Source organism: Athene noctua, chromosome 1, assembly GCF_965140245.1.
Source record: "Athene noctua chromosome 1, bAthNoc1.hap1.1, whole genome shotgun sequence".
NCBI lineage: Eukaryota > Metazoa > Chordata > Aves > Strigiformes > Strigidae > Athene > Athene noctua.
Window position 1 is genome coordinate 83426445 of NC_134037.1, and position 17002 is coordinate 83443446.

At 42.9% G+C, this 17002-nt stretch overlaps 2 protein-coding genes across 3 annotated transcripts; one reads left to right on the forward strand and one right to left on the reverse strand.

Annotated features, from left to right (window-relative positions):
* Positions 1-2188: 2188 nt before the first annotated feature.
* On the reverse strand, positions 2189-8066 carry EXOC8 (exocyst complex component 8). 2 transcript variants are annotated; one of them, XM_074896732.1, is made up of 3 exons: positions 6526-8066; positions 5630-5851; positions 2189-4160 (listed from the first exon to the last, which is right to left on the reverse strand). In XM_074896732.1, the coding sequence occupies exons 1-3, from the start codon at positions 8038-8040 to the stop codon at positions 4080-4082; spliced, it is 1818 nt and encodes a 605-aa protein (XP_074752833.1). In that variant the 5' UTR covers positions 8041-8066; the 3' UTR covers positions 2189-4079. The 2 variants fall into 2 exon arrangements, with proteins under 2 accessions (XP_074752833.1, XP_074752832.1); XM_074896731.1 differs by having other exon boundaries at positions 2189-5851.
* Positions 8067-8357: 291 nt separating this feature from the next.
* On the forward strand, positions 8358-16712 carry SPRTN (SprT-like N-terminal domain). Its single transcript, XM_074896733.1, has 5 exons — positions 8358-8666; positions 9954-10053; positions 10863-10991; positions 11759-12026; positions 12305-16712. The coding sequence occupies exons 1-5, from the start codon at positions 8404-8406 to the stop codon at positions 13039-13041; spliced, it is 1497 nt and encodes a 498-aa protein (XP_074752834.1). The 5' UTR covers positions 8358-8403; the 3' UTR covers positions 13042-16712.
* The last annotated feature ends 290 nt before the right edge of the window (positions 16713-17002 follow it).

Consider the following 17002-nt stretch of genomic DNA (forward strand, 5'->3'; position numbering starts at 1 on the left):
TAACTCTCTCCCACCTTCATGAGAATTTTGATTTTGACTGGATCAGCTTTCTGGGAGGACAGAGAAAGAACTGTGTGTGTTGGTGCAACTGGCTGAAGAGCAGCATGATTTTTTTTTTTTTTAAATAACTTGAAATCACCATTAATCTAAGCATCTCCAAGGACTTCCCAAGCAGCAGTGAAGTTAATGGCACTTGTTCTCCCTAGCCCACCTCCCTAGTGCAGTACATTCAATAATCATATGCGATCGTAACAGCACATCTGAACAAGGTTCCCAACAGCTGCAGGGCCAAATTATATTTTAGGTAACGTAAACCAATGCCTCAGAGTCCAGCTCCTGCCATGACATGAAGAGATTAATATCTCAGTTTTTAAACCTGCTTTTAGCTCTTGTACTGGTCTATGAGAACAAATTGAATGCAATCCTATCTGCTTGCATACACAGCGGCAGCCTGTTTTCCCTGCACCGAGGTGATGCCCACTAATCCAGAGTTCTTGTGGGACCCCCACTGGCAACCGTGTGCCATCGCAGCTCTCTTCAAGTCATTTGGAGAGCCAGTTCTCTCCATCCTCACATATAATTTTTTGCCTGATTGAGAAGTGGGATACTCAGGTCACCGAAGGGAATGCAGCCGTGATACAGGTACTGCATGGGGAGGGAGAGAGGGTAAATACCACAGGTTCGCAAAAGGGTGATCTAAAATTGCCTGAAAGCTGTCCTGATAAGTTACGTAAACCACCAGGAAGGGGAATGCTGTTCAGGGGTCAGCACAGGCCAGGCCTCTTGCTAGTACTTTCTCTCCGCCATGTCAGAGAATCTGTGGCAGAGAATCTAGTTCAGCCTGTAACCCTGAAGCTGAGATCTGTATTACAGGGCACATTGAGGCCACTAAAGTTGTATTAGCAAAGTTTCCTAATTACTCAAGGGGTAATTACTGTGTCTGAAGTGACTCAATCTGATTCTGATCTATTACTCTAATCAGCATCCCTTGTAATTATAAAGGGTGTAAATCTATTTTCACAAAAACAGTGGCTGTGTTTCCCTCTCCACTATCTTTCACCGTTTGTAGGAAATGAATACGTATCACAACTCTTGAACCTCTGAGGAAAAGGATGTGTCTACAGGCTATGCTCACAAAGCTCCTTGACAGATTCTGGATTTGATTTTCTTCAGAGAAAACAGACCGAGAGTTTAGAGAACTACTAGTATTTTTAAGGGAAAGGTAACTCGATTAAAATATTTGAGCTGTGCAGCAAAGAGAATGTAAAGAGTGTAAATGATGAAGATTGGTAGTGGGGACCTTCTGCATTATTGTGCTGGAGTGCAAACCTGCATATGAGCATGAGCTCTCATTGGAATTTCAGTCCAATATTGAAGTCAAGTGACAAGAGGTCACACAAGCTTGACCTTGAGAAGTCATTAAGCTGAACATCTTACACAGGACAAATGACTTTTCACATCTCTGCAGGGGCTTGCAGCCTAGCAGAGTGTCTCTGAGGCAGAACAAAAACTATGTTGGTACATACCGTTAGAAAAAGTAGAAAGCTGAGATCCTCTGCAGGATGCCTGCCAATCATATAGAAACACAGCAGGAAAACATGAAGGATTAAGAAACTAACGGTACAAAAATTAGAAAATGCAGAAGAGGATCTCTATCAAGGTAGGAAGAAGAGTTGACTCTAACACCGGAACTGTTCAATGCAGCGTCTTCATTCCCCAATGTGCTACAAACACATCCTAAGTCAAGCAGCACAGCTATAATGCCTGTGCCTGTCCATGGCCTACTGAGGTTTCGATGCACAAAACTCCACCTAGTGAGGAAATGGGCTGTACTGCATATTCAGCATACACTGCATATTCAAGTTCAGTACAAATGGACTGGTGACAAAATAACCTCTGGAATCCGGTAGCAAACCCTATAGCGTGATGCTGCCATGGTGCTGATGTCACATATCTACACAAAGTCCCATTAGACTAGAGTAGTCTCTCCTCGATTTGAATCAGATACAATGTTGAGAAACATTCTCTTCCAACTTCACCTAGTTAAGCCACATACTGACTTTGCAAGAATGTCACCAAAGTGACATAATGTGGCTTTCATCACCTGGCTGTCCCTTACATCTTCCTCACAAAAGACTGACCTGAAGCTCTTTGACTCCACTGGAGATTTATTAGTGGACGTGAACTTTGAACCAACATCCTCTTTCTGATGATGATGTAATAAAACCAGAAATACACCACTAGCATTATATGTCCAAAAGCTTTAATGCATGGTCCTCACTGTTCAGAAAAGATCTTGCATTAAATTCTAATACATAAATTTATCCAAATTAAAAAAAAAAAAATCTTAATTTCACACATCACAATTTTGTCATAACAGCTAAAGGAAACCAGTTTTCACATGCAATTGTCTCAAAACAAAACAAATATGACTAGTTCCTCCCCAAACCAACAAAACTGCTATTGTATTACTCAGCAGTTACTGCAAATCCCAACTTGAACAACACTATCCCACAAGTGTACAGCTCAGGAAAAGAAAAGTGCCATTCCAAATTACCATCTGCAAATGTGAAATTTATTAAACCATGACTCTCAGCATACGTTGACTTTTTCTGTTAGTTGAGTTAAAATACAAAGCATGTTTAATTTAATTGCACACCATTTTCCTTAAGTTATTGATTTTCTTTTATTATGACTTGAACAGATTCACAAGTTACAAAATATCAATGCTTACAGCAGTTTATACAAATCTACACGTTTGAATTTTGGCAGGCACATGAACATGATATTTGATCACCCAAATGAAAGGCCAGATTCCCTGATCCATTAAAACCAACATCCATGTAAGCCCACTGCTCCATGGATGACAGCAAAGACAAAATCAGTAGGCCGTGCATGCTGTAAAAAGATCGGTGAAGGGAGCAGTGACAAAGTTAACAGAGCACATGGCAAAATTACATTCTACATTTCACCCTCTGATGAGGATAAGGTGTGCCACACCAGCTTGCAACAGAAGCACGAATAGGGCTCTCCTCCAACTCAATCTTATGCCAGAGCTGGGAGTTGGAAAACTACAATTCATCTTCTTACACAAAATCCTCAAGCATCACAATAATCAGTCGTGAGCTGAAGTTCCACAGTTTACCCCTCTCTTGCACAGAAAAAATAAATTACATAAGGCTCATCTGTATTTATTCTGCTTTCTTCTGCTGTAAAGAAAAATAATAAAACATACCTGTCTTCAAAGAAAAAAAGCCCTTCCTTCTCCCTCTCCTCCAAAATACCTGTCATCATGGAGAGCTCTCATTTATCCACTTGCAAATATTTCTCAAATTAAGTAAGGCCAGGTTGCTACCTTTGCCCACTTTAAACAATGACAGAATATATTTACTTCAATATAGGTCACTAGGTTCTGGTATCAAAGATAGTTCATTAGTGAAATAACACCTGTGTGGCTCTCTCTTGGAGATAACATGTTCACACAAGTTTTAACACTCAGTGTCCCTTTACCTTAAAATAAAACTATAGCTATTTCAGTGGTTTTCAATCAGTTTCAGCTAAGAGCACCGAGTTACCCTTTAAAACCATTTTGTACGTTTCCTTCTGCGATTTTCTAGCAAAAGGCCCAAACACTGGAAAGTAAGTGAGCAGACAGTAGGATGCTCTGCAAAATCTGGCAGTTCAAAAGGCATCCAAAGAGCAAGAGAGCAACTAGCACTGTGAAAACAGGGAGAAATTAAGAAGCTCCAGTATAAGCAGTTATGCAGAAAGTTTTACCAGCAATCTTTTGTTGGTTCGGGCAGTCATAAGGCATTCATTACCATGATATGAACTGCAAAAGCTTTCATCTGAAAGTGTAAGAGGAATAGGATACTCAATCATTCTAGTTAAGAATACTTATTGACAGTCTTAACACAAGATTATTTAGCTGTAACATGATTTTCTCACAACTAAGAAAGTCTGCACTGAAGCCAAAGAAGTTTACATAGCTTAGAAGATGATGCTAACAGCTTGCTAAAGCCAGCCTTTATGTAAGACTTGGCTTATTTTATTTTCAGACAAATACTGAACAATAGCCATCACCATCCAATGCAAACATACAAGTATCTGCATAAACTTCCCCCATCTATTTTCCCAATGAAATACAGTCCTTGTGTCTTCTGAAAAAAAAAAAAAAAAAGACAGTTCTTGGTTATTGCTGTACTACAGGAAACAATACTAATATTTGCAAGAGACAAGAGTGTGTATTTTGAAGACCACATCATTTACAAAAACCTTCACACCCAGCATTGTTTCTTCCAAATGAAACAGTACCTTCAGACTCTCTCCCTGCCCTGCACATCTCAAGAGCATTTGTGCCTTTTCACTATGGTTTCTACCAGTAAGTAATGGCCCATAACAAATTTATGACAGCACCTCAAGCAAGAGTGCATACTTCACCAAATGGACTTGAGCCCAATGAAAAAACATTTCCCCAAGGAAGGGGAACACAAAGGGGAAGGCAAGAAATTTACTCTGACTTCCTCTCTGAAGGGAACAAATGTTTCTGACAGCAGAAGGTTTGTTTTCAGAAAGCTGTAATTTAAGCCAACATGACAGTTCATTACATAGAAGCAGACCCCTCAACCAAACAGAAAAACCTATACAAAAAAACATTTTAAAATTTAGATCTGCCTCTGAAATGAATGAATAGAATTTGAATGTGGGAGAAACTGAAGAGTCTGCATTGCTACCAAACAAATCAGACTGTGAAATCCATGCTGTTTATCTTCAGTGCTGAGTCACATCTGGATGGTCAACATGCCTCACCAAGTACCACACCCTGGGAGCATTTCAGCACTTCCCCTCCTACCAGAACAGTGCCTTAAAAAAGAATTCCTACAGTGACATGATGAGAAGTGATCTTTTCCTGACATATGGTGTACATATATTTAAGACTTCCACAAACATTTGGGCAAAACCTGTAGATTAAGAGTATTTCCCAAGTCACAAACACTACAAAAGCCATTCTTACAGCATATACTGTTCAAGGACATGTGACCTCGACCTTACTTCTTGCTCCCCTACCCCCCATCCACTGATAAGTGTGTTGCATCCTTGCAGGCTTTGACTGTAAGTCTTCAGCTTCTGGAACACAGCAATTGGATGTCTGCACTCAAAAAAACCCATTTAGTTCATTTATTCAATGTAAAACATTTTCAGTAAGCACTTTCACACTCTGTTCCTAAGAAGTTACATCACTTTACACAACAGAGGTGGTACTTTCTGGATTTACACGCATCAATCTTGAAGCATTTCTCAGATCCTGTAACTGCTTGGCTGGCTTTCCAACTCCTTCCTCAAATCTTTTTTCCACAACAGGAAGGACAGTTTCATACAGGAAGGATGCGTTCTGCCTAATGAACGCTTTCTTCTCAGGGTCCTGTTCACACCGTAAACTGTAATCAACATGCTGGACAGCCACCAAGATGATTTCCACGAGACTCTCCAAAAGAACCATATGCAGCTCTGGGAAGTAAAGCTTTAACGCTTCCTCCAGGAAGGCCATAGTCTGCTTAGTGAAAGCTACTACTGTATAGCTAAGGTTGACCCAGCAGTCATCACCCGTATATTGGTCAAAATTGCCTACCCCGCAGCTCCTCATCTCCTCCCTGAGTTTCCCCAGCGCCTCTGGAGTCATTAGGTTCATCCTTCTCCACATCTCCTCAGAGTTGCGGTGCTTGGTGGCCTCGATGATGATATCCTTGTAGCTCTGTAAAGCACCTTTGATATCCTTTACCAGAAGGGCATGAATGATGAAGGTGAGATCCAGCCCAATCTCGCTAAGCTGCTTGCAGTGCTCTTTAGCTACCTTGGGTATCAACAAGAAAGTGAAGGGTGTTACTAAGTGTGCAGGCCCCCTTTACATCCTACACATTTACCAATTTATCATTCTCAGAAAACGGGGAAGCGTTAGTCATACTTCACTTATTTCTCCTGCTTTAAGGAATTTCTTATTAATGAGAAATCGATAACTGAAACATAAACCCTGCCTGTCAAAAATACTCTGGACAAATATATCACAATCCCACACACACGCGCTTTTTTTTTTTTTTTTTTTCTTTCTATTAGCAGCTGAAAGAAACCATAACCTGAGAAACTTAGTCTTGCAAAAAATGATGGAAGTGTAGTCCAAGACAGGCTTGGAAAACAAACAAAAAGTCTTCAAACACTCATCATTCAGATGTGGCTTATGCAAATTTTAGGACCTCCTACTGGTTAAAGGCAAATTAAGAATAAACACATTTTGCATTTCTGGTAAAGGCGGGGTTTTTCTTGCCATGTATTTTCATCTTAACGCTCTCCTCTATTAAACTGAAAAAAACCCAAACCAGCCCCAAATAAATATTAACCTTTCGATGCAGGAAACCTCTCCGGAGAACCACTCAAGAGCCAACAACTAAACTGGGGTCAGATAAAAGGATTTACAAGCTTTGCAGGCTTTGTTTCGGCTATCGTCAAACCACCCTCTTTGGACCCTCTTACCTTGACGCACTCTGCCGCTGTTGACAAGCTCTCTTTACTATCAAATACTTGCTTGCTGAAGGCATCTACAAACATCCTCATGGAAGAGCGGGCCCAGACAACGAAGGCCGAGTAGCAGCCATTGTTGCCAGCGAAGTCCGTCTCAAACTCTCTCGCCGTCTCTAGAAGGCTGGTGAAGAAGACGTGGCAGAGCTTGTGGATGTAGAGCAGCGTGGCGCCCTCGATGCGCAGCTGTCGGATGGCCGTCTGCACCGCAGCTGCTCGGTTCTTCAGGAAGAGCTCACACGCCTTGGTGGACTGGCCCAAGCGAATGAGCTGGGACACGGCTCGGCGGGTGGCCCGCGGCCCTCCCCGCAGTGAGCGGTCTGGAGACAGCTCAAACACCAGCACATCTGTAAGCTGCCGGACCCGCTCATCCACCTTGGCCCGCAGCTCCTTCACGGGCTGGCTCACAGGTTTGTCCCCCAGGTACTCGTTGAGTTTATCCAAGAGGTCCACCGCCCCCTCGAAGTCCCGCTGAGCAATGCAGACGTCCAGGTCCTCAGGCAGCTCCTGGATCCACTCGAGTGAGAGGTCGACCACCTCCTCCTCAGCAGAGGGCTCTTCCTCCTCCTCCTCCTCCTCCTCAAAGGGGTTGGTGGATTCAGGGGGCGTCGGGGCAGACCGGGGCAGCGCCTCCTGCTCTAGGCGTCGCTTCTCGCTGAGGGCCCGGTTGCGCTTAGTCTCCTCCAGAACCTCCAGCCACTCCTTCTTGATCTTGGCGTTCTCAGCCTGGAAGATGCGGCTCTCGGGGAACATGAGCAACTTGAACATGTCCTTCATGGGCGGGTTGTCCTTGACGTTGACCACAGCCAGCCCGTCGAGGGGGTAGAGGGCATCGTAGCGGTAGGCGCCGCGGCGGTTGGGCAGGGCGGTGGCCACGAGCAGGCAGTCGTTCATGAGGAAGGCATGGACCCGCTGGATCTGCGCCATGTGGTCGGCATCGTACTCCACCAGGTCGCCGTTGTAGACCAGGTACTTGCCGGGGCTCTCGGGCAGGAGGTCGCGGCAGCCCTCCACCTTCTCCAGGAGGGTGGTGAGCGTGCGCTGCCGCCCCTCCTCGCTGGCCGCTGCCTCCTTGGCCGACAGCGGCAGGAAGGGGTCAGCGGCGGCGGCGCGGCGGGCGCCCAGGGCGGGGTCGTCGCGGTCGGCCTGGAGGAGCAGGGCCTGGGTGACGGCCTCCATGATGCCCTTCTGCTCGGTGAGGATGTGGCTGAGCTGGTACATCTCGCTCTCCAGGTAGCTGATCTCCCGCGCCGTCTCGATGAACTGCCGGTAGTTCTGGTAGACGTTGCGTTTCAGGCTCTGGGCCGTCTCCTCGCTCAGCGCCTGGATGCGCTGCCGGTGCTCCTGCAGGTCCCGGTCCCCGTCCGACTGCTGCGACAGCTGCTTCACGTACTCCCCCGCCGCGAAGCCCCCCGACTCCAGCTGCCGCCGCAGCCGGCTCCCGCCGCCTTCCCCCAGCGACAGCGCCATCGCAGCCCCGCTGCCCGGCACCCACCTGCCCGCCGCCGCCGCCGCCGCCGGGGGGACGGCCGCCGCGCCTGCGCACAGCGGTACGTACGCCGCCTGCGCCAGCATCGCCGCGCCGATCGCGCATGCGCGGGCGCCCCGCCGGAAAGCAACTGCCCGGAGCGACGCGAGGCCGCCGCGCGGGGAGGTGCCGGTCTGGGCCGGGGCGGGGCGGGGCCGCGCGCATGCGCCGGAGGGGGACGGAGCGCCAGAGGCCGTTCGGCGCATGCGTAGTCGGAGGAGTGGGGAGGCGGGCGGTGCTGCGTGTCGCGCAGAGCGCATGCGCCGGCGGCTGGCGGGGCTGGCGGGGCCGCGTCGCTGAGCGGGATGGATCGGGACTTCGTGCTGGCGCTGCAGCTCCAGGAGCTGTGGGAAGCGGAGGATGAGGAGGCGGCAGCAGCAGCAGCAGCAGCGTGCCCTGAGGCCTCGCCCGACCCCTCGCCCCTCCGCCCGCTGTCGGTGGTGGATGAGGCCTGGGAGCTGCTGGACCCCAGCCCCGACGTGCACGGCCTCTTCGTGCAGTTCAACGAGACGCTTTTCTGGGGGCGGCTGGCCGCCGTGGAGGTGTCGTGGAGCCCGCGCATGACCCTGTACGCCATCGCGGGGGTGCGCCGGGCCGGCTGGTTGGGCAGCCCGGCGCGGGGAGGGGGTCGGGCAGCAGCTGGGGTGCTGGTCAGGGCTGTTGGGAGAGGCCGTGCCCATCAAATAAGCGGCAGCTTAGCTCATCGTATAGCTGTGGGTCTCGGACAGGGGGAGGGAACTGCCATGTGTCGCTATATGCTGCTCCTGACTAGCTTGATGTACTAGTGCCACCGCTTCTTCATAGTAGTGCCACTGTCTCTTCCAGATACTTGAGTGTCCTGGTTTTCTAGCAAAGTTTGTACCCCAGGACGTGGGTTGGTCACTGCCATTGTCTGGTTTGTCCTTCACTTGTCGTCCTTGACAACCATAAATGGCTTTTCCCGTGGTGCAGGCAAAGCTGGAGGGATGTTAAAGGGCAATAAATTATTTGGTCTTAAACTGTGTATGTTGAAACTTAAAAGAACATACTTGTATTGCTGTCATTTTTCTTGTTCTCAGTTTGTAAGATAGTTTTACAGCGTGGCAGAGAGACAAATACGAAATGATAGTGGTATATTAACAGACAGAGTAAGAAGGGAAATATAGAGGACATTTGAGATTTAAAAAAAAAAAGCGGCTTTGAAGTGCAGGCTGCAGTTCTGCAGCAGCCCAGCTGATGCAATTGCTGGCTGTTGGGAATCCTGCCCCCTTTTGTCATCTGCTGGTTGCAGTGCTCTTTAGACACTTGGAAATGTTTGGATACTGAACTGTAGAGGACTGACTCAGTAACAAGAAAAAGAAAGATGTGTTTTCTGCTGGATCAGTACGCAGAAGTGATGATACATGAAGGTTCAGTAAGAATCAAAAGTTGGAGGAGGGTGAGGGGTGTAATTGCAGCAACCTTCAGTTAATTCAGTGTTGGCTGCTGTGAATCTCCAGCCTCTGTTTTATGTATACTGCTCCATCAGGAGTTCTAATGAAAACAGCCCTCTGCCTCCTAAACAGGTTAGCTTGGAACTGGGCATTGTGATTTTTTTTTTTTTTTTTTCAGGATTGCTAGCATTGAATTAAGTGATGCAAGAGATCTAATAAATGATAGTTAACTTTTTCTAGTTGAGTCACAGCTTATTCTAAGGAACTTGTGGTTTCTTTTTTTGTTTACTGATGTTGAGTTTTTCAAGTAACTACTAAAAGTGGTTTTTCATGTTACCTACAGTGTGTTGGAAGGGGATGGCGTTTTAACTCAGATTCTGAGTTTTCTTCACTTACTACAGAAACAAGGAGCTTTTTGTATTTTCTTTCTGTGTCTCTTTCAGCTGTGCTGGAGTGTGTAGATATGAAGGAAGAGGTGGAATGTGTTCCATTCGTCTAAGTGAGCCGCTCCTAAAGTTAAGACCAAGGAAGGATCTTGTTGAGGTATTTGAAGATTGCATATGAGTCTATGCATAAAATGTACTGTGGCTCCCCCCACGCTCCATACAAACATTTTATATTTCATAGTGGGATTCTTATATATAGTGACTTAAAGATCGTAAAAAGTGGTGGCTTTAGTCTTACATTTGTGTTGCAGTATCATGGTAGTCTTTCGGTTTTATGATTCCAAATGGGCAACTCTGAGTAGGAGTCAAAATTTACTTGTTTATTTTACTGACTTTATAAAGAAGAAAAGCCCAACTCTTTTACTTCTAAATTATCCTCTAATATTAAAACCAAACATGGACTGAAAGTGCACTCAGAAAATGGCTGTAGTTTCATCTTTTAGCTGAAAAGGCCAGAAGCAGAAGATAATGATACAACTGTAAACATAACTTTGTGTTGCTTCTTGTGCCTCTGTTGAGGCTGGTGCTTTGAGTTGGCTCAACATTCAGATTTGCTTAATGAACAGAAATGACGTAGTTTCAACTTTCTCCCAAGTGTCTCTTTTTTTTGGGTTGTAGAGGGGATAATCTTTTAAAGATCTGACTTAAGTTTGAGGATTATTTCTCCTTTTTTTTTGAATGTCACTTATTGTAGTGATATTCTCCAGCATGTTTTGGTGGTATGGGAATAGAGGTAATTTGATTTGACAGGTAGTTTAATGTTTTTCTGACCCAGACCAAACATGTGAATGTGTGAAGATATGATCCATACCAAGATAAATGTAGGGGAGTAAAATATTTCAAGCTTAATTTTGAAACTATATCTAAGGCTTTTCAGTAAATAGCTAATGATTTGCATTGTTGCAGACACTGTTGCATGAAATGATCCATGCCCTGCTTTTTGTTACTAATAACGACAAAGATCGTGAATCTCATGGACCAGAGTTCTGCAAACACATGCGTCGCATTAATCGCTTGACTGGAGCCAATGTCACAGTAAGCATAATCCACTTAACCTGATTTAACAGAAGTTTCTTCCTGATTTGGTTTTTAGAATGCCTGGTGTGGTATGAGTAGTATACTTGTTAGACACTCCACAGTTGGTACTAATACAAATTTGCATCCAAGTTTATGCCAGTTCCATAGTTATTTTGTTGGGAATGATGGTGGGAACAGGTTGAGGAAGATGTGGTGAGTTGTTAGTCGTATAATTCTCAGGTTTGCTTTCTGTAAGTATTTTTCTTTAAAGTTTTGTTCTAAATTTGAAACAACTTAATGATACCAGGGACAGAATAGCTCCATGTTCAGAATAATATTTGGGAAAGGGCAGTCTGTTTTAGTTAAGATTTTATCAGTAGAGGCTAATGGGTTGAAGATATTTAAAAATAATGTGCCTGATAAGATCAATTAATATAATAGTTGGAGGGAGGATACAATACTGGTATTGTTTACAATGCATTCTAAACAGTACGACATATAGGATGAAATTGTAGATAGATTTTTTGAAGTGACTTCATTGCAGTTCAAAGAATATAGCCAAGGTCATGTTCCTACCCATCCTGTCTTTTTAAAAAAGCTTGTTTTAATGGTAGCTAGATGTTGATCAAATTTTATCCAGGTTCCGCTCCTTTAACTGCAACGTAAAAATCGTAGCAGTAATGGAAGGAATGAAATGGTAATCCATTTTTAAAAACATATTGTAGAGCTAGTGATATAAAATCAAAAACTTTTTGAGTGACTGCTTTTTTTGTTTTTAAACCTAGATCTATCATACTTTTCATGATGAGGTGGATTTGTACCGCCAGCACTGGTGGCGATGCAATGGCCCCTGTCAAAATAGAAGACCTTACTTTGGATATGTGAAACGTTCAATGAATAGAGCACCCTCTGCACGAGACTTTTGGTGGGTTGAGCATCAAGAGACTTGTGGAGGTACCTTCACAAAAGTGAAGGAGCCAGAGAACTTCTCTAAGAAATCCAAGGAGAAAACTCAGCCAGCAAAACTTCCAAATTCTGAATCAACTAACAAAGGTATTCGAAATAATTTTTTTTTCTTTTTCAGACTGTTTTTGTCCATACAGTCCATACACAAACAAATACAGATCAATCACTACGTGAGCTTTATTTAGATGAGCCCATTTTATTTGTGCATTCCCAGGCTCCTTCTCAACTTAATTGTTTGCAAGAGGTTTAGTTTGCTGCGCTGTTTTCAAGCTGCTGATTTTTCGAATGAAGCACATAAAATACTAAGCCCATGATTTATATATGAAAAAGTTCCTAGCTTTCCTTATTTTCTTCTCATTTTGCAGACAAGACACAAATGCGTGGTACTCAAGATCTGATGCTTTTTAGTGGAAAGGGATATCGGCTTGGAGGAGGAGACAGTGGACTCTCAGAAAAATGCACAGATTCCAGCAACAGTGTTAGAAACAGTGAAACACCTGCTTCACAGCATCGTTCAGCAGTAAGGACAATACCAATCCCTAAAAATGAGATAAAATTTGAAAAATCACCCCGTAGTGGCATCTTCTTTCCACACTATACTGATGATGCCAGTGAGAAAATCAACTTAGCTTCAACACATGAATTTCCTAAACCATCTGTTGCTAATATAAAAGCTTACAAGAATGTTAGTGGATCACCTGTTAAAATGGCTCATGTTAGGGAAGGAAAATCAAAACAAGGTTCTGCAAATGGCAAGAGGGTGATGCCAGTTTATAACAGGCCATCAAAACAAATTTGTGTTGAGCGGACAACGGCAGCTCAGGTTGCATCTGAGAAAAAAAGCTCAGAATGTACTACTACACTGCAGCAGTGGCCAAAAATAGGAGACAAAGCTGCCTTTGAAAACTATTTCATTAAAAAAGGGAGTCCTGATGTCACTTTAAGCATAAATACACCTATGAAAACTCAGGCTGAATCTATAGTGTCCTCTGCAGGTTCCAGCAGTGCTGTAAGGCAGGATAAAAAAGTCAGTTGTCCTGTTTGCCAGACTGAGGTTTTGGAGTCTAAAATAAATGAACACCTTGATTCTTGTCTTGCATAAAACCTTTCAGAAAGCTGTCTCAGAAGGATAAACCAGGGCTGAAAACATTGCTTAAGAACTACTTTGCTCAGGATTTGCTTAGCTGTGGTTGCTTCCTCCTGTGCCTGTTCTGAACTGGAATTTAAACTACTGTCAGCATGCTGAACAACAAGTTTTGTGGAGTTGCACAATCAGTGCTGACTAGGAAGCTAGCTACTCCTTGTGTTCCAAAGGATCAAATGCTCAAGTTCTATTAAGTGGATGTTTGTGCATTTATAGGTGCACAGACATATATAATAGGTGGATGTTCTTGGTGCAGAATGTGGGTAATACAAGAGAAGGTGGATGCTTGCCAAACTATGTATTTTCAAGGCAGTTTTTAAAATTAAAACTTTTAAAATCCTGATAATTTATCTTTGTTCTTAAGACCCCTCTGGTTTTTTGAGTGGTTTTGGCTATTACTAAAGTTAACCACCTATAATATTTTATTTCCAGAATTATTCTATTGACGGCAGTGTAATTGTGACATATTTTTTGAATAGTGTATTTTTTTGTATAAGCCACAGTTACACTCTCAAGTGGTCCTTCTCATCTGTGACATTTTTGAAAAGATAGAGGAGGGTCAGAATCTCAGATGTGGTCTTTGGTCAAGGGTGGGAGAGGCACAGGCATCAAAAGTATAGCAAAGCATCCGTTTATGGTTAATGGGTGGATTGTAGCAGGAAAAGAGAAAATCCAGAAGGGCAAAGAAGAAGGTGCTAAAAAATCAAGCATAAGACACTTGGTAGATGAGGAGAAGGCCCTACACTTAAGGGCTCAATTTAAAAAAGTAAGTATTTTTGAGGAGCTTGTTTTTAAAAAGGATTTGAAAATAGCTCTACCCTTTAAAAGTTGGAGTGGTCAAATGGAAGCTAATGAACTTTGGTCTTATGTGTATCTTTTGGTCCAGGATCCCAGCTAGCTTCTCCACCCACTTTTTCTGATGGTTTGCACTAACTGTTGAAAGCTCACTATTTTTTTTAGGATATAGGTTTTATGTTCACAATTAACTGACCCCCATATCCTGACACTACTAGTAAATAAAAGTTGTGAGAAATATTGGTAGCAATACTGGTGAAGACTGTTCCTGGCCACGTCATAAAATCCTCCATGATTTTTCAGTTAAACTTCAGTGCTTTACAGGTCAAAATGGCATTAAATTGACACAGGCTGACAGTCTGTATTTTGCTTCTTCTGGAAGCCAGCCAGCTTGGTGGTTAGCATCCAACAAGCCAGTCAGTTGAGTACTGAAACCGTTGTGCTGTTAAAAGTTATGAATGCTGAGCAGATGTGTTTTCTGTATAAACTTTCTGAAATGTTAACAGTTGGCTCGCTGCGCTGAAAGTATTTAACTGGTTAAACAGTTAACAGCTTGATGCCTTACTTGTAAAATTGATTATAAGTATTTTTATTTAAAAAGCGAAAAAATAATTACACTGTTTCATATGTTGTTGCTACAAATTGAAATGGCTATATTAGCCTTGAATGCACACGTTTGCCTGTATATAATCAATTACTTGCTGATCCCTTTTGAAATGGGGAAATAAACTGATGTGCAATGGAATTTGGCAAATGATACTTTAATGCTTTTAAAACATTGATGTATTTTTTTAAAATACTGATCCTAACAGGTGTTTAATGTCAATCAGATTGTTCTTGCATATTCTGAATAAATTGGTATTGAATTTTAAATTTTCATTAAGCCTGGGTTTCACATGGCAGTTGTGGCCATCTTGTGTTACTCACCAGTGAGCTCACCTGTACATCTAATAACAGTCTGTTTTAATAGATCCTTTCTCTATTAACACCTTTCCTTCCTAAATTTCCCGTAAAAACAGGCGTTGGTGAATATCGATTGCATCAACCTCTGCTTTTTCCATCATATTTTTAGTATAGTTTCACTTTTGTTGCATTTCTGTGGAAAATTCCACAAGTACTGATTCTAAAACTTGATTTGACATGTTAATTTTCCATGCTTCCTTTCTTAAAACTGCAGTATCTGTCAGTGTTCTCGGTTAAACTTCACATTTACAATGACAGTACTACTCGGAAGTATTTGTACTATTGTGTTTTTAAGATGAGGGCTACATTCACGTCATGAATGGTCTCTCACATCATGAAACATTTTTTGAGAGATGTTTCCCATACTATTGTTCTCATCAGTTTCCTGGTTTGTCTTTCCCACTGCAACTGATAAGACTAAATGAGAAGGGAGGATTGTGGGTATTGTTAGATGGATTTTTTTTTTTTCCTAATGTCTTCTTTTACATCAAGGGTGTTCATTTGAACAACAAATGGAAAACAAATATGGGAACTGACCTGTAGAATTCAGTGAATAGTGTAGCCTGTTGGGGCGGGGTGGAACTTAACCTATAGGAAAGTCCTGTCTCAAATACACAAATGTCCTAAAATAGATCTGTTTTCAAAACAGTTGAGCAATTCTGGACCAGCTGTGGAAAAACATCACTTCTGCCCATGCGTGTTTTTACAATGAAGTATTACAATGCCAAGATCTCTCTTATACAGAGATAAAGGTGACAAAAGAGCTGGGTGGATAGGCTTTGCAGTTGCTACCTATTGCAGGCTATTATTAACAGGTTATGGCCTTGCTTTTTTGAGTATGTTACTGTGAATGCTATTTTTGTAAGATTCTGTTCTTTAATATAGTGTCCTTCCCACAATTATAACAATGACTACCAGTATGTTTTTAAAACATGCTGGTAAATTTGGGTCAAAGATGAGAAATTTCATCTTCTTTATCAGTTGACTTTGTTCCGAGTGAGTTTAGATACTGTCTATAACAACACAAACTAGTAGTGAATCTTGAACAAACATGCTTCACTGAACTGCAAAATAAGTGGCCTGACTGGAAATCTGAGAAACAATTCATATAGTTGATTTCCGAGACAAATCAGGTATGAGAGAGGTCAGACATGTGCGTGCTATTTGTCAACAAATGGTCCTGCAAACTAAAGGCAAAAGCAGTCTCATTCTGTGGTGATCTACTGGAATTGTTTGGAACGTTTCTAGAGGTTCAACCACCAATGTGGGGGTTACTTAACTATTTCATTATTATAATAAGAGGCTGCTCTTAAGTTGCCTTGAAATTGGTTATCGGGCAAGAAATCTTGAAGGTCAAATATTTTCAAGTATTTTTTTACTGTATAGAAATGTTATCTAGGAATACTTGATGAGTTCTGGTGAAGGTGTGAGAAGTTTTCTTTGAACTAATAAAAACTAATTAATGTCTTGCAAGAAAATATGTAATAGAAATAGTCTGCTCTGTAACATGTTTTAAAAGTGGCAATGTGCATTCCTGTATACATTACCATCTCTGGTAGTCCAGCTACTATTTGTTTTCACTTGGGATACCTGGGTCGCATGGGAAGTGTATTCTTACAGCAGGTTCAACCCTAATGCCTGTGCATAAGCTGATGAACAGGCTCTTTATGTCCACGTGGAAGTAATGCTTCTTGGGTAGGGCAGGTGCTGCTGTGCAAACTGCGTAGGAATTAGTTACCCGAGCCTCCTTTCTAGGAATGTTTTTCAAGAGAGCTAGATGTTGTTCATTTGGAACAGGCTATACTACCTGCCTCTGGACCAGTGTTAGTAATAAAGGATACCAGGTAATAATATTTTACAGAATTGAAGGCTAGAGAGAACTTAGTTGTGACTGGACAACTAGTGAATAATTCCTGAAGTGCAAAGTAGCTATTTGAACTTAAAGCTTCTCTTGCGGCTGCAGCAGCAGGATGTGCTAGAGAGTAAACGGCTTGTACGGATTTCTTCTTCCTCGTGTTCTTCTGGAGCTCCTCCATTCTGTTGTATTTTCCATGCACAGAGCATCACTACACGTTCTTCAAGTAAGGCAATTTACGCTGTATGGCAGGGTAACAGCAAAAAAGAAGAAAGGGTGAGTTTCTGAGAAAAAGCGAGATAGACA